This window comes from Loxodonta africana, chromosome 13 (genome assembly GCF_030014295.1).
Source record: "Loxodonta africana isolate mLoxAfr1 chromosome 13, mLoxAfr1.hap2, whole genome shotgun sequence".
NCBI lineage: Eukaryota > Metazoa > Chordata > Mammalia > Proboscidea > Elephantidae > Loxodonta > Loxodonta africana.
Genome location: NC_087354.1, coordinates 66,193,088 through 66,210,067, shown reverse-complemented (window position 1 = coordinate 66,210,067; position 16,980 = coordinate 66,193,088). Strand labels below are relative to the sequence as shown.

Genomic DNA, 16,980 nt, shown 5'->3' with positions numbered 1-16,980 from the left:
TGCCAGAGGAGCAACGTGGAGAAAGTTGGGAGCAACAGATACCTGGGAGAAGGCACTAAAAGGCAGATAAGGAACTTGCTTTTTTCACTTCCCTTTTCACCCTCACATGGCATGCCACTCTGCTACACGATTATAGATTTTCTGTTCTATTAGAAACATTTAAAAAGCTTCCAGGCCTGGTTGCAGAACTTAACTCTTAAAACCTTCTTTTTTTAATTCAAATAGAGGATTTAAATTTTCAACAATTGACTTTATATAACAAAACTTTTGGAAGCCATTCCTAAGTTGTAAGTTACCTATGGAAAAAAATTAGCGTTTTTTTTTTTTCTGTGCAGGGATAACGTCAGGGAGAAGGGGAGGTGGATGCACAACACTTCAACAGGGCCTTTGATACTATTTCTATTAATTTTTCTCAAAACCAATGCCATATTAGCAGCATTACTAATAACAACTCTAAAATAAGGATTAAGATTTACAAAAGAGGTAAATGTAACCTACATATCAGCTTTCTGTATGCAAACGACAGCACAAGCAAATCTCTGCAACTCTCCTCCCGAAAGATCTTCAACATTTCGTTCTTTTAGATGGGTTAAATCTACAAAGAACATAGAGGCATCGTGCTCAATATTGTAAGTTTTATCCTACCTCTTCCAGCCAAAATGTATACTGCATGTTATTTTGTATCATTTATAGTTTGGATATTTCAGTTGAGAATTGCATAGGATTAAGTACATACGATAATTACTACAGACTTTTGCATTTACGTCAGTAATTCACATAAAGATGTATACCTTTGTGACTTAAGTTCAGGCCCTATTAAAACACATACACAAAATAAACACTTACCAAGCTGCTGACACACAATTGCCTGTGTCTTTGTTTCATCCTTTCGGTCCAAAATAGATCCCACTGTCCCCTGTCACAATAGAAATAGTTATGACTATTTTTCTTCAATGTTTAAAAGAGTCATAAAGTAAAACAAGTTTACTTTGATGTGTCTTTTATACCTACACCAACATCTGTAATATAATAATTCTTCCTATAAAGGAAACTGACCTTGGCAGCCTTGGGAATCTGGTCCACATACTGAGGTTTGATAATGGCTTTTAGGTCATCTTCTAGAATCTTGGTAAAGTAATTTTGCAATTCAGATCCTCGGAAGTAAGTCAAAATTTCTTGCCAATCAGGTGGATCCTACAAAAAGAATGCGTAATTACGTGAATTTAAATAATACAATTGCAAAGAGGATGGTTATAAAAGTAGAATGAAGTCTGGTATGGTATCAAAGAATTATTTCTCACTAAGAATAGAGTCTAATATGTTTTTCATCAACACAAAATGAAACATATATTCAAATACAGTACTTTTGGCTTCTAACTTAATCTTAAGATTGGAGGTGGGTTTCATTTTAAATCAAGGCTTATCAACACCTAACAGTTTAAGGAAGCTCAGAATTAATCAGTTAAGTACCATTAACAGGTTTTAATTAAAAAAGAGATCGCTTCTTTTATATATAGTCTCACTGCATTAATTTCATGAATCTTGAAAACATAAAAACAAAACACACACACCCTCCCTCTAAGTTTCATAAAGCTAATTCAATATATTCATTTTTATAAGGTGGAATACATACATCATACTTTCCAAGGTTTGGCTTTTGCTTTCCTGCTAAAATTTTTAAAGCAGTTGACTTTCCAATACCATTAGTTCCAACTAATCCCAAAACTTCACCTGGACGAGGAATAGGCAACCTGTTACAAGTATACAAAAAATAGTAATATAACTCAGACTTAGGTAGAAAGAGGTACATAATATCAGAATGATGTATTTTAATGCATTTGCACTCCACACACATCCATTAGTAAGCTAAGAGACGTATGCCAAACATTAGTGGCTAATAGGGAAAACAAAGCCATGATTAATGTAAACTGTTAATTGTTAGAAATGCATGACCAGTATTACTCCAAATTTTATTGATTTAATTTCCATTCAAAGTTCATTCTAAAGTAACATTTCTTCTTTACATGTAAGACTCAGTTTTAACGTATAACAAAAGGCTTTGGTAGAAAATTACATAGCGGGTGCAACCTCACACTGTCTTTTTTGTTTTGTTTCCTGTCCTGCCATTTACTTACAAGGAGAGAAGTGCCTCATCAACCAGAAATATTCCACTTCATTCTCCCTGCTGCAGTAGGCCCCTTAAAGCTGGCAGGTTGAGAAATACCTTTTTATTAGTTAAAACTAGACGCCCAGATTCAAAATAGTAGTGTTCAGCAGATAAAAATCTCTAAGAATTAAGTGACTTGCTTGTGATTTAATATGTCCAAGTTTAGAGTAACAGTCTCTGTAGATCATAAGATTAATGGATAAATAACATCAAAGACAAGTTCTCTTAAAAGGCATTTTGGGGAATAAGGTCTAGATTCATCAGTGATTCTCAACTCTGGTTGTACACTAGAATCACCTGGGAGCTTCCGAAATCTACTGAGGTCCAGACCCTATAATCCAGAAATTCTTAGATCACTCATCTGGGGTAAATGTGGGCTTTAGTAGTTTTAAGAAATTCCCCAGGTAATTCTAACATTAGCTAGAAGTAACTACTGATATATACATGATTCTTCATGATGTTACCATATCATACTCTTTAGTGGATGGTTAATACAATTTCCTTCTGTTTTTCCTTTTCTCTGAAAATTCCAAACGCATTTCACTCTTAACGTTGACTGAAGTAAACCACAATGCTGACTTGAAAACATACCTGTGAAGTTTGAAGGCATTGGCACAATATCGATGTGTTGTTTCTTTTTCCAAGTTGCTTGGTAAATTGACAATTGATAAGGCGCCAAAGGGGCATTTCTGTTATTTAAAGTAAAGAATTAATTTTGTATTAATTTGTAGAAACATACACATGACTAAAATGGATAAAGTCTTTTATAAGCAATCTTTCAAATATGGGAGTTCCACAAAGATGTGAGATATTGTTTTATTTCCTTTTAACTTCAAAAAATAAAAACTAAGTTCACTGAAGGTATGAATCACATTGCCTAATTTTATATTTTGCTTAGGGACTGGCATAGTCCTACAAACTTAATGAGTGTTTAATACTTGTTGAAAAACCTTACAGAACTTGAGTTTTTTTTTTTTTTTTAAAAAGACAGAATAAAAAAAGGCTAAGAGACAAGAAAAAAAAATTACTGAGTACACAGAGCCCTGATAGCAGCGGTTAAGCAGCTGGCTGCTAACCAAAAGGTCAGCAGTTCGAATCTACCAGCTGTTCCCTGGAAACTGTATGAGGCAGTTCCACTTTGTCCTATAGGGTTGCTATGAGTTACCATCGACTCGATGGCAACGGGTTTGGTTTGGTTTTTCCGGAGTATACAATTCCATACTCAGCCTATGACAGGCATTTTCCCTCTACTTTCTTCAATTATCCCTCTCCTTGTATGGTTCCTCTTCTACCTCGTAGAGTCCTTTAAGGCCATGGATTGTTATCTTTTTGGCTATTTGCGTTCCACAAACAGCTTGCATAATTCTTTGCACAGAGCGAGGGTTACTATCTTTTTGTTGAGACTTTTATCCGTCCCATATGAAAAAGATACTCCGGTTTGAATGAGTAAATTAAAAACACAAAAAATTCAGTCACAGAAAAGTGTAATATTTGACTGTCAGATAAATGTCCACAGGTCAAGAATAGGAAGGTCATTTAGGAGTGGTAATGTGGGGCCCTGGTGGCACAGTGGTTAAGCACTCACTGCTAAACAAAAGGTTGGGGTTCGAACTCACCAGCTGCTCTGTAGAAGAAAGATGTGGCAGTCTGCTTCCATAAAGATTACAGTGTAGGAAACCCTATGGGGCCATTCTACTCTGTCCTATAGGGTCGCTATGAGTTGCAATCTACTTGATGGCACACAATAACAATATGGCTAGAAAAAAATTTTGGGAAGTACAGATGATTTTAGATGTACATCCGAGGGGTGTAACTTCAAATTAGAGGTCTGCTTTGTAGAGCTGTTGAATAAGTGCCCATGGCTCCAACTCAAAATCTCTGTGCATGAAGATTTCAATGAATTCCCATTTCATAAGTTAAAAGAACATAAAGAATTAAAAAATAAATCACACACATAAAATCTATCATTTTGGAATAAAATAACCACCACTAACCATAACTTTTAATTCTGTACATAAATTATATATTAATGCCAGTAGGGTTACTCATTTACAGAATTCTCTATTACCCTCTTTCCATCAATGTATCTAAAATGCTTATCAAAACCCACTGCTGTCGAGTTGGTCTTGACTCATAGCGACCCTATAAGACAGAGTAGAACTGCCCCATAGAATTTCCAAGGAGGGCCTGGTAGATTCAAACGGCCAACCTTTTGGTTAGCAGCTGTAGCACTTAATCACTATGCCACCAGTGTTTCTAAAATGCTTAATAAGCTGCAAGTAATTTAAATTTCTCTAAAGCCACAAGAAAAAAATATCCACACTGTTCATATATGCGGTGTATCATAAGTACTCTGGTGTTCAGAAGTATACGTTATACCCCAGCCCTCTCAACAGATTCACCTCAGAATCTTTCCAGCCACTCAAGTGTATATGTAAAGCTCTGAGATCTCATTTTCTATAGCAGCAAAGAAAGAAAATAGAATAGATTGTTGAAAATCACTTTTAATAAGACAATAGTAAATATCTGGTAGAAGGAATGTTTCCTATTTATATTTTCAAAACAAGGGAAGATGTTTTCAAGCTACCTATGAAATCTTTTTTGAATACTTTACCAACAACCAATATAAAATACACATATAATCTGTATGAACAATTAACAGACTGGTGAAGCTCCTTTTCATAATTTATTATCTACAAATAAAAATACCTAACTTAAGAATTCACTTTATGCACTGCTCCTAAATGTTTTTAATGAATTAAAGGTGGAAATTTATCATTCAGAAGTCAAAAGGACCAAACTACTCAATGCAACAAAAACTGATTCATTTTAAAAAATTACCTTATTGTGATTAACACAAAAATAGAAGAATGTGTTATACAGTATAAACACTTAAGGATTAGGTCAAACCTAAAATTTTTTTGGCTTTGTTCATTTGTATTTAAAAAGGGTGCTTTTAAAGTAAAATAAAATTAAAGCTGAAATATGTAACATGTAAAATATTTAAAATAAAGGTTGTCATGCAATATGACAGCTATATTTTTTGCATCTCTATATTTCCAAAAAGTTCTGTAAAGACATGTCGAAGAGTGCCCTTTTCAGGTGAGTCTGGAAACAGGGCTTTACAACGTTGAGTATGGCAAGGATAACTTTTAAATACAATGGTTTAATTCATTACAAAGGCAATAATGTTTGATAATTGACACAAAAATACCATTTTCCAAAATTTATATTCTTTCTTTGCTTTATATTTTACTCTTTAAAAACAGTTACTACATATTCAGAATTTTCAGTTATCATATCTAGGCTACAAATTTGCTTTGATAAATAAAAGCAAACATCATTTACCTTAATACAAATACCGCAACCAATACAAAGAGTTTCGGAAATCCAGGCTATTTTGCTCTGAGGTGTAACCTCTATGCATAGTTTTCCTGGTAAGGAAAAGATAGAATTAAGTCATTTTTCCTGATCTAATTTTCTGAACATTGTTAATTAGGAAATGCTGGTTCCAAATTTCCATATAAAAGCAATTTCTCAAAAATAAAAGCAAAAAACAAAACAAGATGAAAACCCATTTGCAATAATGTCTTAAATCACTGCTTTGTGAGGATAATTTTTGAATCAAATTTCTGGCTTTTTACTTAAATGAATCCTCTTGTTGGGCAATAGAGATGAATATTTTTTAAACTTACTACTGGGGAAGAAAATATGCTAGAAAAAATATGGCAGATTTTGAAAAAGTTATTCTTAGCTGACCTGAATCTTTAATTCATAAAACAAAATATGCTTTGAAAATGATGAAGGAATGAAATATGGAATGAAACGTTAGTTATATAAGTGATGCTCCAAAATAAATGCAGAAAACAATTCATCAACACTTAATTGCTGAAATTTATTCAATCTTGAAAATATAGTAAAACCTCAAGAATAGTCATTGCTATTAAGCTTTCTATTCTTGTTTTTAAAGACGAGAATACTATGAAAGATAAGGCAGTCCTTTCCCCACAGAATTTTATAGAATAGTAAGAATCTCAGTGACCTAAACTCTGGTTAGATTTTACTTTTAAATAATAATATTATTGCATAATTTGTTTTCTTAGAAAAATAGGATCATTCAATCATAATGTAGTAAGAGAAAATGAGAACAAAAACTGGTTTTCTTATCTTCATATTTTAAAGAAACTAACAAGGAAAACAAAGTCCATGCTAAAAAAAAAAAAAAAAAAAAACAAACTATGAAGACATTTCTTTTAATATTTTCTTTTATCTTAAATGATCCACAGAACACCTTACCCATTCGAACTACAGGGCAACTTTTCTTGCACTCCTGTCGACATTTCTTAGGTTTACATTTGTCATGGTTGACAATAGCAATTCTTGTTAATTTGTCTGCCATGGTTTTAAGAAAGACTATCCAGGACTTCTACTACAAGAAAAATTAAAAATATTTTGACAAGTTCAATACAACTGATTAAGAAAAATAGTTCAGAAGGATAAAGTTAGACAACAGGACATAAATTACCACTATATGCAGATGATACAATTAATTAGAAAACATACAAGATAATCAAATTAAAAATAAATACAAAGAATTTGGTTAAGTTTGGGAAAACAAAATTTTACATACTTTTCATGTACACAATATATTTACACAATGAAAGAAAAAGCAATATTTACAACGATAAACAAAATATCTACAAATAAACTTAAGATAACACACATTAAGTGAGGAAACCTTTAAAACAGTACTGACATTAAAAAGCTGAACAAAAAGAATGACATGCTCTCAGTTTTTACGATAATCGGCAGCATCCAGAGATTCCAACCCTCCCTGAATTTATACATTTAATCCAATCTCAAGGAAAATAAGTCAGTCAAACCAGATCTAAAGCTCTTATGGAAAAGCAAAATATGTAAGAGCAAGGAAAAGTGAAAAAGAACAAGGAAGATAAGGGAATCTCCACCTAAGAGGTTAAAAAAATATAAGGTCACAGTAATTAAAACTGTGGTATCAATATATGAATAAAGACCAATAGAACAGAATAGAGATACCAGATATGGAAATTAATACATATGATATCTTCCCCCAAACTAAGCATTACTTAATGTCTTATCCATCTGATTACGACATTATTGATGAAATGGCAAATAATTAAGATTGTGACCATCATGTTGATTAACTGGAAAACATAAAAACTGCATTTCTCTGGGAACTTGTGATATGCTCGAAATGGATTTTATGCTAATAGCAATGAAGTTAAGAGGAGATCAAGTAACTGTACGTACATGTTGTGCTCACTTTTAAAGGTCTTGATATATAGATCGTAATCAACTACTTCACAGCATTAAGATAAAATTGAACTTAAAAATCTTCTACAATATTGGACTTAGCAGATAAACAGTAATTTTCTTAGAATGGTGATTAAAGCAAAAAACTGAAAAAGATGCCAATATGTATTCCAGTATATAGTGAAAGAACATGAAGCCAAGATTTATGGGAGACAGGTACAGACAACCCATTTACAGAGACATTCTGTTGGCTTTTTTCCATCTATGACTGTGATCCTCAACAATGATTTTTCTAACAAACTGCTTGCCCCTGCAGACCTCTTGAGTCTTGGAGCGGGTAAGTGATCTTGCTCTTCAGTGCTGCTCCCCAGGCTATTATCCCTCCACCCTAAAAACAGCCAGCATTGCCTCTCAAGTGTTTTAGTCATTCGCTAACTATCAGATCACATCCTCTCATTCTTCAAAGATTTCAGCCCTTGGCTCACTTTCACTCTCTCCCACAACTCCTGCCATAATTCTTGGTGACTTCAACAAGCTCATACACGATCGTTCTAGTAGTCTGTCTTCTCAGGTCGTTAACTTCTCCACCAATGATCTTGTCTTCCACTCTACCTCAGCTATTTATTCCCTCGGTCAAACCCTGTTGTTAGTTGCACTGAGAGAATTCCAATTCATGGTGACCCCGGGTGTGCAGAGTAGAACTGCTCTATGAGGTTTTCAGGGCTATGACCTTCTGGAAGCAGATCACCAGGCCTGTCTTCTGAGGTACCTCTGGGTAGGTTCAAACCGCCAACCTTTCGGTTAGTAGTCCAGTGCTTAACCGTTCGCGCCACTCAGGGATCTCTGGTTAAACTCTGGACCTTGTCATTAACAGTATCGACAATCCTTCCATAATGTCAAGTTTAAAATACCTCATTCTCATCTCTCTAGTACATAACAATCTAACAACCTTTTGATTGCCTCTATCCTCCAGGCCTACTATTCATTAATTCTACCACATTTCTATTGTCGCTCAGCCCGTTATATCTTCACTTTCTTCCTTACCCAGATAGAATTCCACTGTCAATCATTTATACCTGCAACCACAACCCTGGTTAAATACAACTCTTCAGCCTGCACATATACAGCTGAAAATGGGTGGGGGAAAAAAATAAGGCCATGCTAACTGGTCACCTTTTGAATTTATCATCTCAAGTGGACCCTTATGCCAACCAGTAATCAGGCTATATATATTTCTGCAGCTCCACAGTACCCAAACTGTGTGGTGAGGTACTCCTGGGCATCGCAGCAAACTCAAAGAGGTGCACAGGAAAATATAAAATTTCCAGTATCCTAATTCTCAGCTGATAAACTCATTTTCTGTTTCACTGAGAAATCAGAAGCAAAGAACTACTTCTACAACCTCCCACTACCACATCTACTCATCTGTGTCTACAGACTCCACTTTCTCATCTTTTATTCTGAACGATTGTCTAGCTCCTAGCTAAGTCCATACGTGCACTAGAAGACACTGCCTTAGGGCTATGTTCCAACAATTCTCCCTTCCATCTTCCTCATCATCGATTATTCGCTCCACTAGCTTATTCCTATCAGCATCCAAATATTCTATTATCTGACCCCCTATCGCCGTATTTCTTCCTTTTACAATACGGCTCCTCAAACCAGTTGCCTATCCTCAGTATCTTAAATTGTCTCTGGAATCCATTCCAAGATTTAGTGCCCATCATTCCATCAAAACAGCTTCTCAGGCCATCGCTGTGCTTCATATGGCTAAATCAATGGTTAATCATCAGTCCTTAATTTACCTGACTAATCTACTGCATCTAACACTGTTATTACTAGATAGAAACTCTTTAACATGGTTTCTAGGATACAGCACTCAACTGGTTTTCCTCCTACTTTCCTGGTCAATCCTCATCATTCCCCAGACTTCTAAATGTTGGCAGTGCCCTGACTCGGTCATTCTATCTACACTTGTGAGGCCTGGAAAAACAACTCAGTCCCATTGAGTTCCAGCTCTCACGAGTTTCTTCTTCTCTGGCTTCATGACTTTAAATCTGATTTATATGCTACTAAATCTTAAATTTCTGTCTTTAGTCAGGACCCGTCTTCTGAACTCTAGACTTGCACATCTGTCTACCCGCCTAACCGACATCTCTTGAAATTCTAGTACGCATTTTCAAAACAGAGCTCCTGAAATTCTCACCATAATTTCCTTCCCTAGAAATCTTCCATTTGTTCAGGCCCAAATTCCTGGGAGTCATCTTTCTTTTATATTCCACAACAGCAAATCCTGTCAACTCTACCTGCAAAATATATCCAGAATCTGGCCATTTCTCACCACTCTGGTCTAAGCCACCATCATCAACTACAACATTATAATAACTTCCTATGATATCTCTCTGCTTCTATCCTTGCCTCCTTCTACTGCAACCCTCAATGGTTTATTCTCAATACAGCAGCCAGAGTGATCCTTTTGAAGTAATAAATCAGATTATGTTATTCCTCTACTTAAAATCCTGCAATGGGTTCCCTTCTCACTCTGAATATAAGCCGAAGTCCTTAAATAACCAATGAGGCACTTCATGATCAGACTGTTAACTTTCTGATCTCATCTCCAATGACTCTAGCCCTTGTTAATTTGGCTCCAGGCACATTGGTTTCTTGCTGTCCTAGAGCAGAACAGCATCCACCTATAATCATATTCCCTGCCTATAACAATATTCTCCCTAGATAAGCTACATGGCTCGCTCCTTCAGGTCTTTAATGTCTATTTCTCAGTGAGCCTTCTCTAGCCATGGTACTAAAAAACATACCCTTTCTATAGCCCTGGTAATGCAGTGGTTAAGCACTCAGCTGCTAATTGAAAGGTCAGGGGCCTGAACCCACCAGACGCTCCGTGGGAGAAAGATGCGGCAGTCTGCTTCCGTAAAGATTTACAGCCTTGGAAACTCTATGGGGCAGTTCTACTCTGTCCTATAGGGTCGCTATGAGTTGAAATCAACAAGACAGTTTATCCCTCTTTCTTGCTTTATTTTTCTCTTTTGACGTTTTCTACATATACTGTACATATATCATGTGCGTATGTGTATACCTACACATATACATTCCACACACATTTATATTCATATACATGCACAGACAGCGAAACCTGTGAGAGCTGGAACTCGGTGGGACTGAGTTGCTTTTCCGGGTCTCACAAGTTTTCACACACACACAGACAGACAGACAGACAGACAGACAGACAGACACAGACACAATTCCCTACCCTCCCAAGTAGAAAGTACTCCATCGTGAAGGCAGATTTTTGCCTGTTCATTTCAGCGGCTAGACCAGAGCCTAGGACATAGTAAAACCCAGTGCCTTTGAGTCGATTAGGACATAGTAGGGACTCAAAAAATTTGAATGAGTAAATAAATATGGTAAATAATTTTCCTATAGGTTATAACAACTTCATAAATCTTCCAAGTTACTAATGTTTTATGGTGACAGGTGCCTACTAAACTATATATTGAAAATAAACACCACCACCCAAAAGGATACCCAAAACCCTAGCTAAATATCCATGTCATAAACGCAGCTATGCTAACAAAGAAGTTCACTTTTACCCTTTAGAAACTGGTAAAGTCCAGGTCTCATAAAGGTTAGAAGAGGAAGAAACTAAATGACTTGAATGCTACAAAACAATCGAAACAAAAACTAGCATTTTGGAAATTACAACTTCATAGAAAACTGAAGATCCTTTAGTAAGCTATTGAAAGAAATAAAACTGGACATCATACATTTTCATTTAAACACTGAATGTTTTTACAAATTACCCTGTGGAAGCATAATAAATTCTCTTCCAGAGAATGAATCTTTTATCATGAAACTGCTTAAACTTTATTTCTGTCAAACTAATAGAACACTTCATTTAATTTTTCAAACTATTTTAAAAAATCAAGTGACTGCAGGTGATTTTTCTAGAAGAATAAAAATATACCAGAGATAGCTAACAAAGCCGTTTAAAAAAAAGGGAGAGAGAAATTATATCACATTTTTAAAAAAGTGATTCTTTGTAGGATTGTCAGTCAACTGTGCAAACACCATTAATTCATTTTTCTCTATTTGTTTCAAGAAATTGAGGAGGCGATATTCTTTTTTTTTTTCTTCCAATGAGAAAGATACAACATAGTAAAGGTTGGGGGGAAGGATTATAGTAATAGATCCCCAGAAACTAAGAGAGATTTGAAGATATGTCAGATCTGAAGACAAATCGTGTCCCAAGGAGGTACTCAAACAATGACCCTGTCACTTTTCCAGCTGAGAGGAAAAAGTGAGGCATACATGTAAAGTATTTGCAGAGGATGACTAAAATTATTATAATTCTGTTTAAAAACACTTTAAAAGGTGCTGTTAACTGAGGCTTAAAATCACATGAAAATATTCTAAGCTATGCTTAGTGCAGGTTATTAGTCTTATAAAACACATAATAAGTTGGGGGTGGTGCCTAACTGATTTCAAAGAGTCTTAAATTCAAGGCACTTAGAAGGGACACTAGACAATATTGTTTTTTTTCTTCCCAAATAATTATATGAAAAATTCTTTCTAAAAAAAAATTTTTTTTTTATAGAACAAAGTTTTTAACTAAAAAAACAAGCCCTTTTGGTTCAATGTAGGTAAGACCCCTTGGTTAACACTGAGCAAGCATTTTTGCCATGTGGCTGGTATAGAATGAATATTCTCAGTATATGGGACAAATGACTGCAAGGCAAATGCTATAATCATAAATGTACAGTAGTTAGGAGTCTTGTAGACAGGAGGGTAAAAAACGAACTCAAGTTGTTTTGACAGTTATTCCTCACTCTTAACCGATTCTCCCATCACAACAGGCTTATACAGCTTAGGGGACACGAGAATTTAGCTTTGCAGTCATTCATTCACAGCAAATACTAAAGACACCATTCCTGATCTCGAGGAGATCTTAAAATATAAAAAGGGGAAAAGTGCCAAGTGCCACAAAAGCACACGAAAAAAGCCATAAGCTTTCAACAGGGAGAGTACTTTGGATAATCTCAATTACAGCCAATGTACGCTTTGCTCGATGAGCAAAGTACCTGCAACGTTTGGCCATCACTTCTACAAAAAACTAGGAGTGGATAAGGAGTATTCGACTTCACGGCGGCAAGATGCCATGACTCATTCCACAACCACCAAAAGGTGGAAGGCCACGACTTTCCACAATAAAATACGCACATGTGAAAATACATCCATTTCACTAAGCCAAGGGAAGGGTGGGGAGAGTCGGGATGCTCTAAGTTCCGAAGGTGCCTTCGTCTCCAGGTCTAACTTCAGGGTGGGAGCGGAGGAGGTGGAGAGAGCATCGCTGCCAGGACATCTAAGTCCATTCTCGTAGCCCCTGGCGGGCGCGACGGGCAACAGTGGCCAAGAGCTGGTCGGCTGGGAGGAAAGCCCGAGGCGCCGCCACGCACCCAACCGCGCCCGCTCTCAGGCGGTTCCAGCTGTCCCGCGGGAACCCGCTGCCACGCGCCGCTGCCGTCTCCACCGCCGCCACCGGAGGCCTAGCCAAAGTCTCTCGGAGAACGTTCCTACCCTCTTTTCATGATGAGAAACGACAGCTAACGACCAAATCACTTCGGTCTGTTCACATACCTGGAGAAAAATGATCCCCTTGCGGAGGGACCGTAGAGTCCAAGTCAGCTCCTGTTTTCACTTGGGAGCCACACAGCGTGTTCCTACGGCCACCGGCCAAAATGGCGGTGCCCAGCTGCCGCCTCGCGCAAGGCATGGGGACGTAGTGCGCGCGCACGGCAGTGTGCGAGGCGGGGCCCTGGAAGGAGCGAGGACGAGATGACGTCATTGTTCTGCGCCCACAACGTCGTTAGGGAAGCCCGGCGGTTCTGAAAAGTGAGGTGGGAGTGGCGCGCAGCTGCAGGAGGTCGTGAAAAACCTGACTTGCCGCAAGCCGGGTCAGGAAGCTGTAAGTACCTGGCCTTTTTCCCGAATGGAGAATAGCCCTAGCATCATCAAATACTTTCTCCTCCCTAATCTGAATCTCCTTTTGCGCTCCGGGTCTCTTGAAGGTCGGCGGGCCACGAATAGGATGGAACCTTATTCATTGCCCGTTCTAGCACACCAGAGATGTAAAGCAGGACCAAGAGAGTCTGGCCCAGACGCTGCTCGCGGCGACGTTCTCTCTTTGACATCAGATTCCTCTGAACTGTGTCCTCGGTTCTGCGAGGCTAGGAACCCGGTCTCCACGGAGCTCCGTGTTTTATCCACTTGGTGGCGTCCAGTCTCAAGTCCGGCAGTTGAATTGTGCCCCAATGTAGAAATGGACTTTGAGATGACAGGACGTTACAGCTTGTGATAATGCCCACATGTTTGTTTCATCCTAGACTTCACTTAATTTGCAGGTGGCAGATACTTTAGTTTGTGACTGAACTTATTCATTATTCGTTCATTCATCTATTCATCCAATGCATACTTACCGGCATTTACGTGTCTGGCCTTTCAAAAGCTTATAGTCCAGTGGTTGTACCATTATTTAATGCGTATTAAACGTTTGTGTGATGATTAGGGAGTAATTTGGGTCTAATGAGAGATGTCAAGGAGAAGGTATAGGGAAGTATGGGGACAGTTCGATAACAGCATGCATAACGATGTTCTGTAGCTGTAACTTTTCACTACCCAAGCAGGCGTTTTACATATTTTTCATTATTTAAGAGATCCTCTCCCCCATTTACATAGACTTGCTAAGACTAACACAAAATGTGAAAGATGAAGTCAGCCTTTGGTTTAGAATAGGTCAGTCGTTCACTTCTAAACCATGAAGCCACTTTTCTGACTGTATTATGTCCACGGCACATATAAATGGAAACTTTTGACAATTAGTGAGATGTGATTTTTCTCTGTGTCACTTAATGGAAATTTAAAACGGAGGCCACTGTTTACATAGTCCTAGAGTAAGAATTTAAGTTTGGCTTTTCTAGGGCAGAAACTTAATTTGAATTAAGACATATATTGATAGAATGTGTAGCATCATGCAATTGTAGCCATCTATAATTGACAGGCAGGGAAATAAAGCCCAGACCTGCCCAAAGTATAGGCAAGTTAAAGGAGAGACTGACGCTAATTCTGTGCTCTTTTCCTGCTACTTTGCACGTGATGTAATTCAAAGTAGGTTATGTTTCAAACACGAACTGAATTCCAAGACTTTTAAATTATATTAATTGAGTTATGTTACCTGTATTTGAGAATAGACGATTAATATCAGGAAATCAAGGGTACAACAGTGATCCATTTTGCCATTAAATTTTTATTTTTACCTTTTGTGTAAAGACGCTCAAGTCCTGCTCTAATGTATGTATACTTTTTTTCTGCATAGACTATTCAGAGAATGACTACACCAAACAAGACACCTCCAGGTGCTGACCCTAAGCAGTTGGAAAGGACTGGGACAGTACGGGAAATTGGGTCACAAGCTGTTTGGTCACTTTCATCTTGCAAACCAGGTACAAAACAAACAAACAAAACTGTGATAACTACTTACAGTTTCCTTGTACACTAGACTGACTTTAATATTCTTTTTTTTTTGGCCTGTTTTTTTTCCTTAGTTTTATTCCAATAAATTATTTATTGTATGTCTCTGCCCAATTACTTTACTAATATCCATTTAAATTTAACTTCATATGTCAAAAAGTTTCCTCTTCATCCTCCCCTATTTCTGCTATGATTAAGATAGTCTTTTTGTTGGCTGTTTTCCCTAGATGGGATAAGTGGGTGGTGAATTTTTGAAGTGATTACCTATCCCCAAATAACTTTCTTTTACTCTTGATTGGTATATATTTCATCAGTGGTAGTTCTTTTCTCTCAAAAAGTACAAACAAAAATAACTCCTCTTTTGCCACGTTGCAGTTAAGAAGGCAGATGCCTGTTGTTCTCTTTTACTTTTTTTTAAAATAACTTGTTATTTCTTTCCAGAAGCATCTAAGATTTTCACTTTATTCTTGGTGTTCAAGACTATTTGCAGGATGTGCCAGTGTCGTGGGTCGATTCTGTCTCCTAAAAAGCTCTGATGAAGTCCTAAATCCTTGGTATCTATAAACGTTACCTTCTCTGGAAATAGGTACTTTGGAGGTATAATCAAGTTAAGATGAGGTCATAATGGATTGGGCTGGCCCTAAACCAATGACTGGTGTCCTTATACAGAGAAAGAGCTTTGGAGACACAGCCACAGAGGTGACAGGCAAAATGGCCATGTGAAGACAGAGGAATGCCCAGGCTAGAAGAGGCCAGGAAGGAGTCTTCCCTAGAGCCTTTAGAGGGAGTGTGAATCTGCTGACACCTTGAGTTCAGACTTCTAGGCCTTAGAACTGTGAGAGAATATATTTGCTTTGTTTTAAACCAAACCAATTGCTGTCAAGTTGATTCCAACTCATGGTAACCCCGTGTGTGTTAGAGCAGAACTGTGCTCCATAGGGTTTTCAATGGCTGTGACCTTTTGAAGATAGACTTCCAGGCTTTCCTTCTGAGGTGCCTCTGGGTAGAGTCAAACTGCCAAGCTTTTGGTTAATAGCTGAGCGCTTAACTGTTTGTGCCACTCAGGAACAACTTTAAGCAACCCAGTTTTTAGTAAATTGTTATGGGAGCCTTAGGAAGCTAATATAGCTGGAATATGTTTGCTTCTCTCTTTTTTAACCTATCTTACTCAGAATTCGACAGGCGTTTTCAATCCGCAGACTAAAGATCAGAGAAATTTTTCAGGTTGAGGAGCTTTTATTATTTTGTTATTTTCTAAATGGTTTCTTCATCTCCAGAAAAATTCTATTATTTACACATTAAGACTCCTGCAGCCATCTTTCCAACCAAACCTCTTTTCTTTCCCCTCAAGATTTTCTTCTTTCCCTTTCTGTAAGTGGGTTTAGTGTAGTATAATTTGCATATAATAAAACTCACCCTATTTAGGTGTGCCATTCTATGAATTTTAACACAGTAATATAAGCACTATTACAATCAAATATAGAATATTCCCACCATTCAAAAAGTTCCTTCATGCCCTTTGTAGTCAATCTTCTACCCCCTTGCCAAACCCTGACAACCTGTGATCTGTTCTGTGTCCATTCGCTTTTGTCTTTTCCAGAATATCATATAAATGGACTCATACTTACATAGCCTTTTGGGCCTGGCTTCTTTCACTTAGCATAATGCACTTGTGATTCTTCCATGCTGGTGCATGTTTCAATACTTTGTTCTTTTTCACTGCTGATTACTATTCCACTGTATGGATGTACCACAGTTTGTATATCCATTTATCAGTTAATGGACATTTGGGTTTGTGGCAATCGGATTCCAAAATGGTCCCCAGTGATCCCTGTCTCCTGGTATTCATTTCCTTCTGTAGACCTCTCTCACATTGTGTCAGAGTTGATCTCTGGAACCAGTAGAATATGACAGAAGTGATTGTATGTGACTCCTGAGGCCAGGTCATAAAAGGTATTGTGGCTTCTGCTTTGCTCTTG

General features: G+C 37.4%; 2 protein-coding genes across 3 annotated transcripts in view; one reads left to right on the top strand and one right to left on the bottom strand.

Moving 5' to 3' along the window:
* Positions 1-13,244, bottom strand: part of ABCE1 (ATP binding cassette subfamily E member 1) — a 43,309-nt gene extending 30,065 nt beyond the window's left edge. The window contains exons 1-8 of one of the 2 annotated variants that reach the window (XM_010597221.3): positions 13,112-13,244; positions 6,464-6,596; positions 5,516-5,601; positions 2,759-2,856; positions 1,634-1,751; positions 1,057-1,194; positions 847-916; positions 499-595 (exon numbers count right to left, since the gene is read on the bottom strand). In XM_010597221.3, the coding sequence (XP_010595523.1) occupies positions 499-595; positions 847-916; positions 1,057-1,194; positions 1,634-1,751; positions 2,759-2,856; positions 5,516-5,601; positions 6,464-6,566 (710 nt within the window). In that variant the 5' untranslated portion in view covers positions 6,567-6,596; positions 13,112-13,244. The remainder of the gene's footprint in view (positions 1-498; positions 596-846; positions 917-1,056; positions 1,195-1,633; positions 1,752-2,758; positions 2,857-5,515; positions 5,602-6,463; positions 6,597-13,111) is intronic. The other variant, XM_003417499.4, reaches the window with a different exon arrangement.
* A 72-nt stretch (positions 13,245-13,316) lies between these two features.
* Positions 13,317-16,980, top strand: part of ANAPC10 (anaphase promoting complex subunit 10) — a 112,185-nt gene continuing 108,521 nt past the window's right edge. The window contains exons 1-2 of the mRNA XM_003417500.4: positions 13,317-13,439; positions 14,847-14,973. Coding sequence (XP_003417548.1) covers positions 14,859-14,973 — 115 coding nt within the window. The 5' untranslated portion in view covers positions 13,317-13,439; positions 14,847-14,858. The remainder of the gene's footprint in view (positions 13,440-14,846; positions 14,974-16,980) is intronic.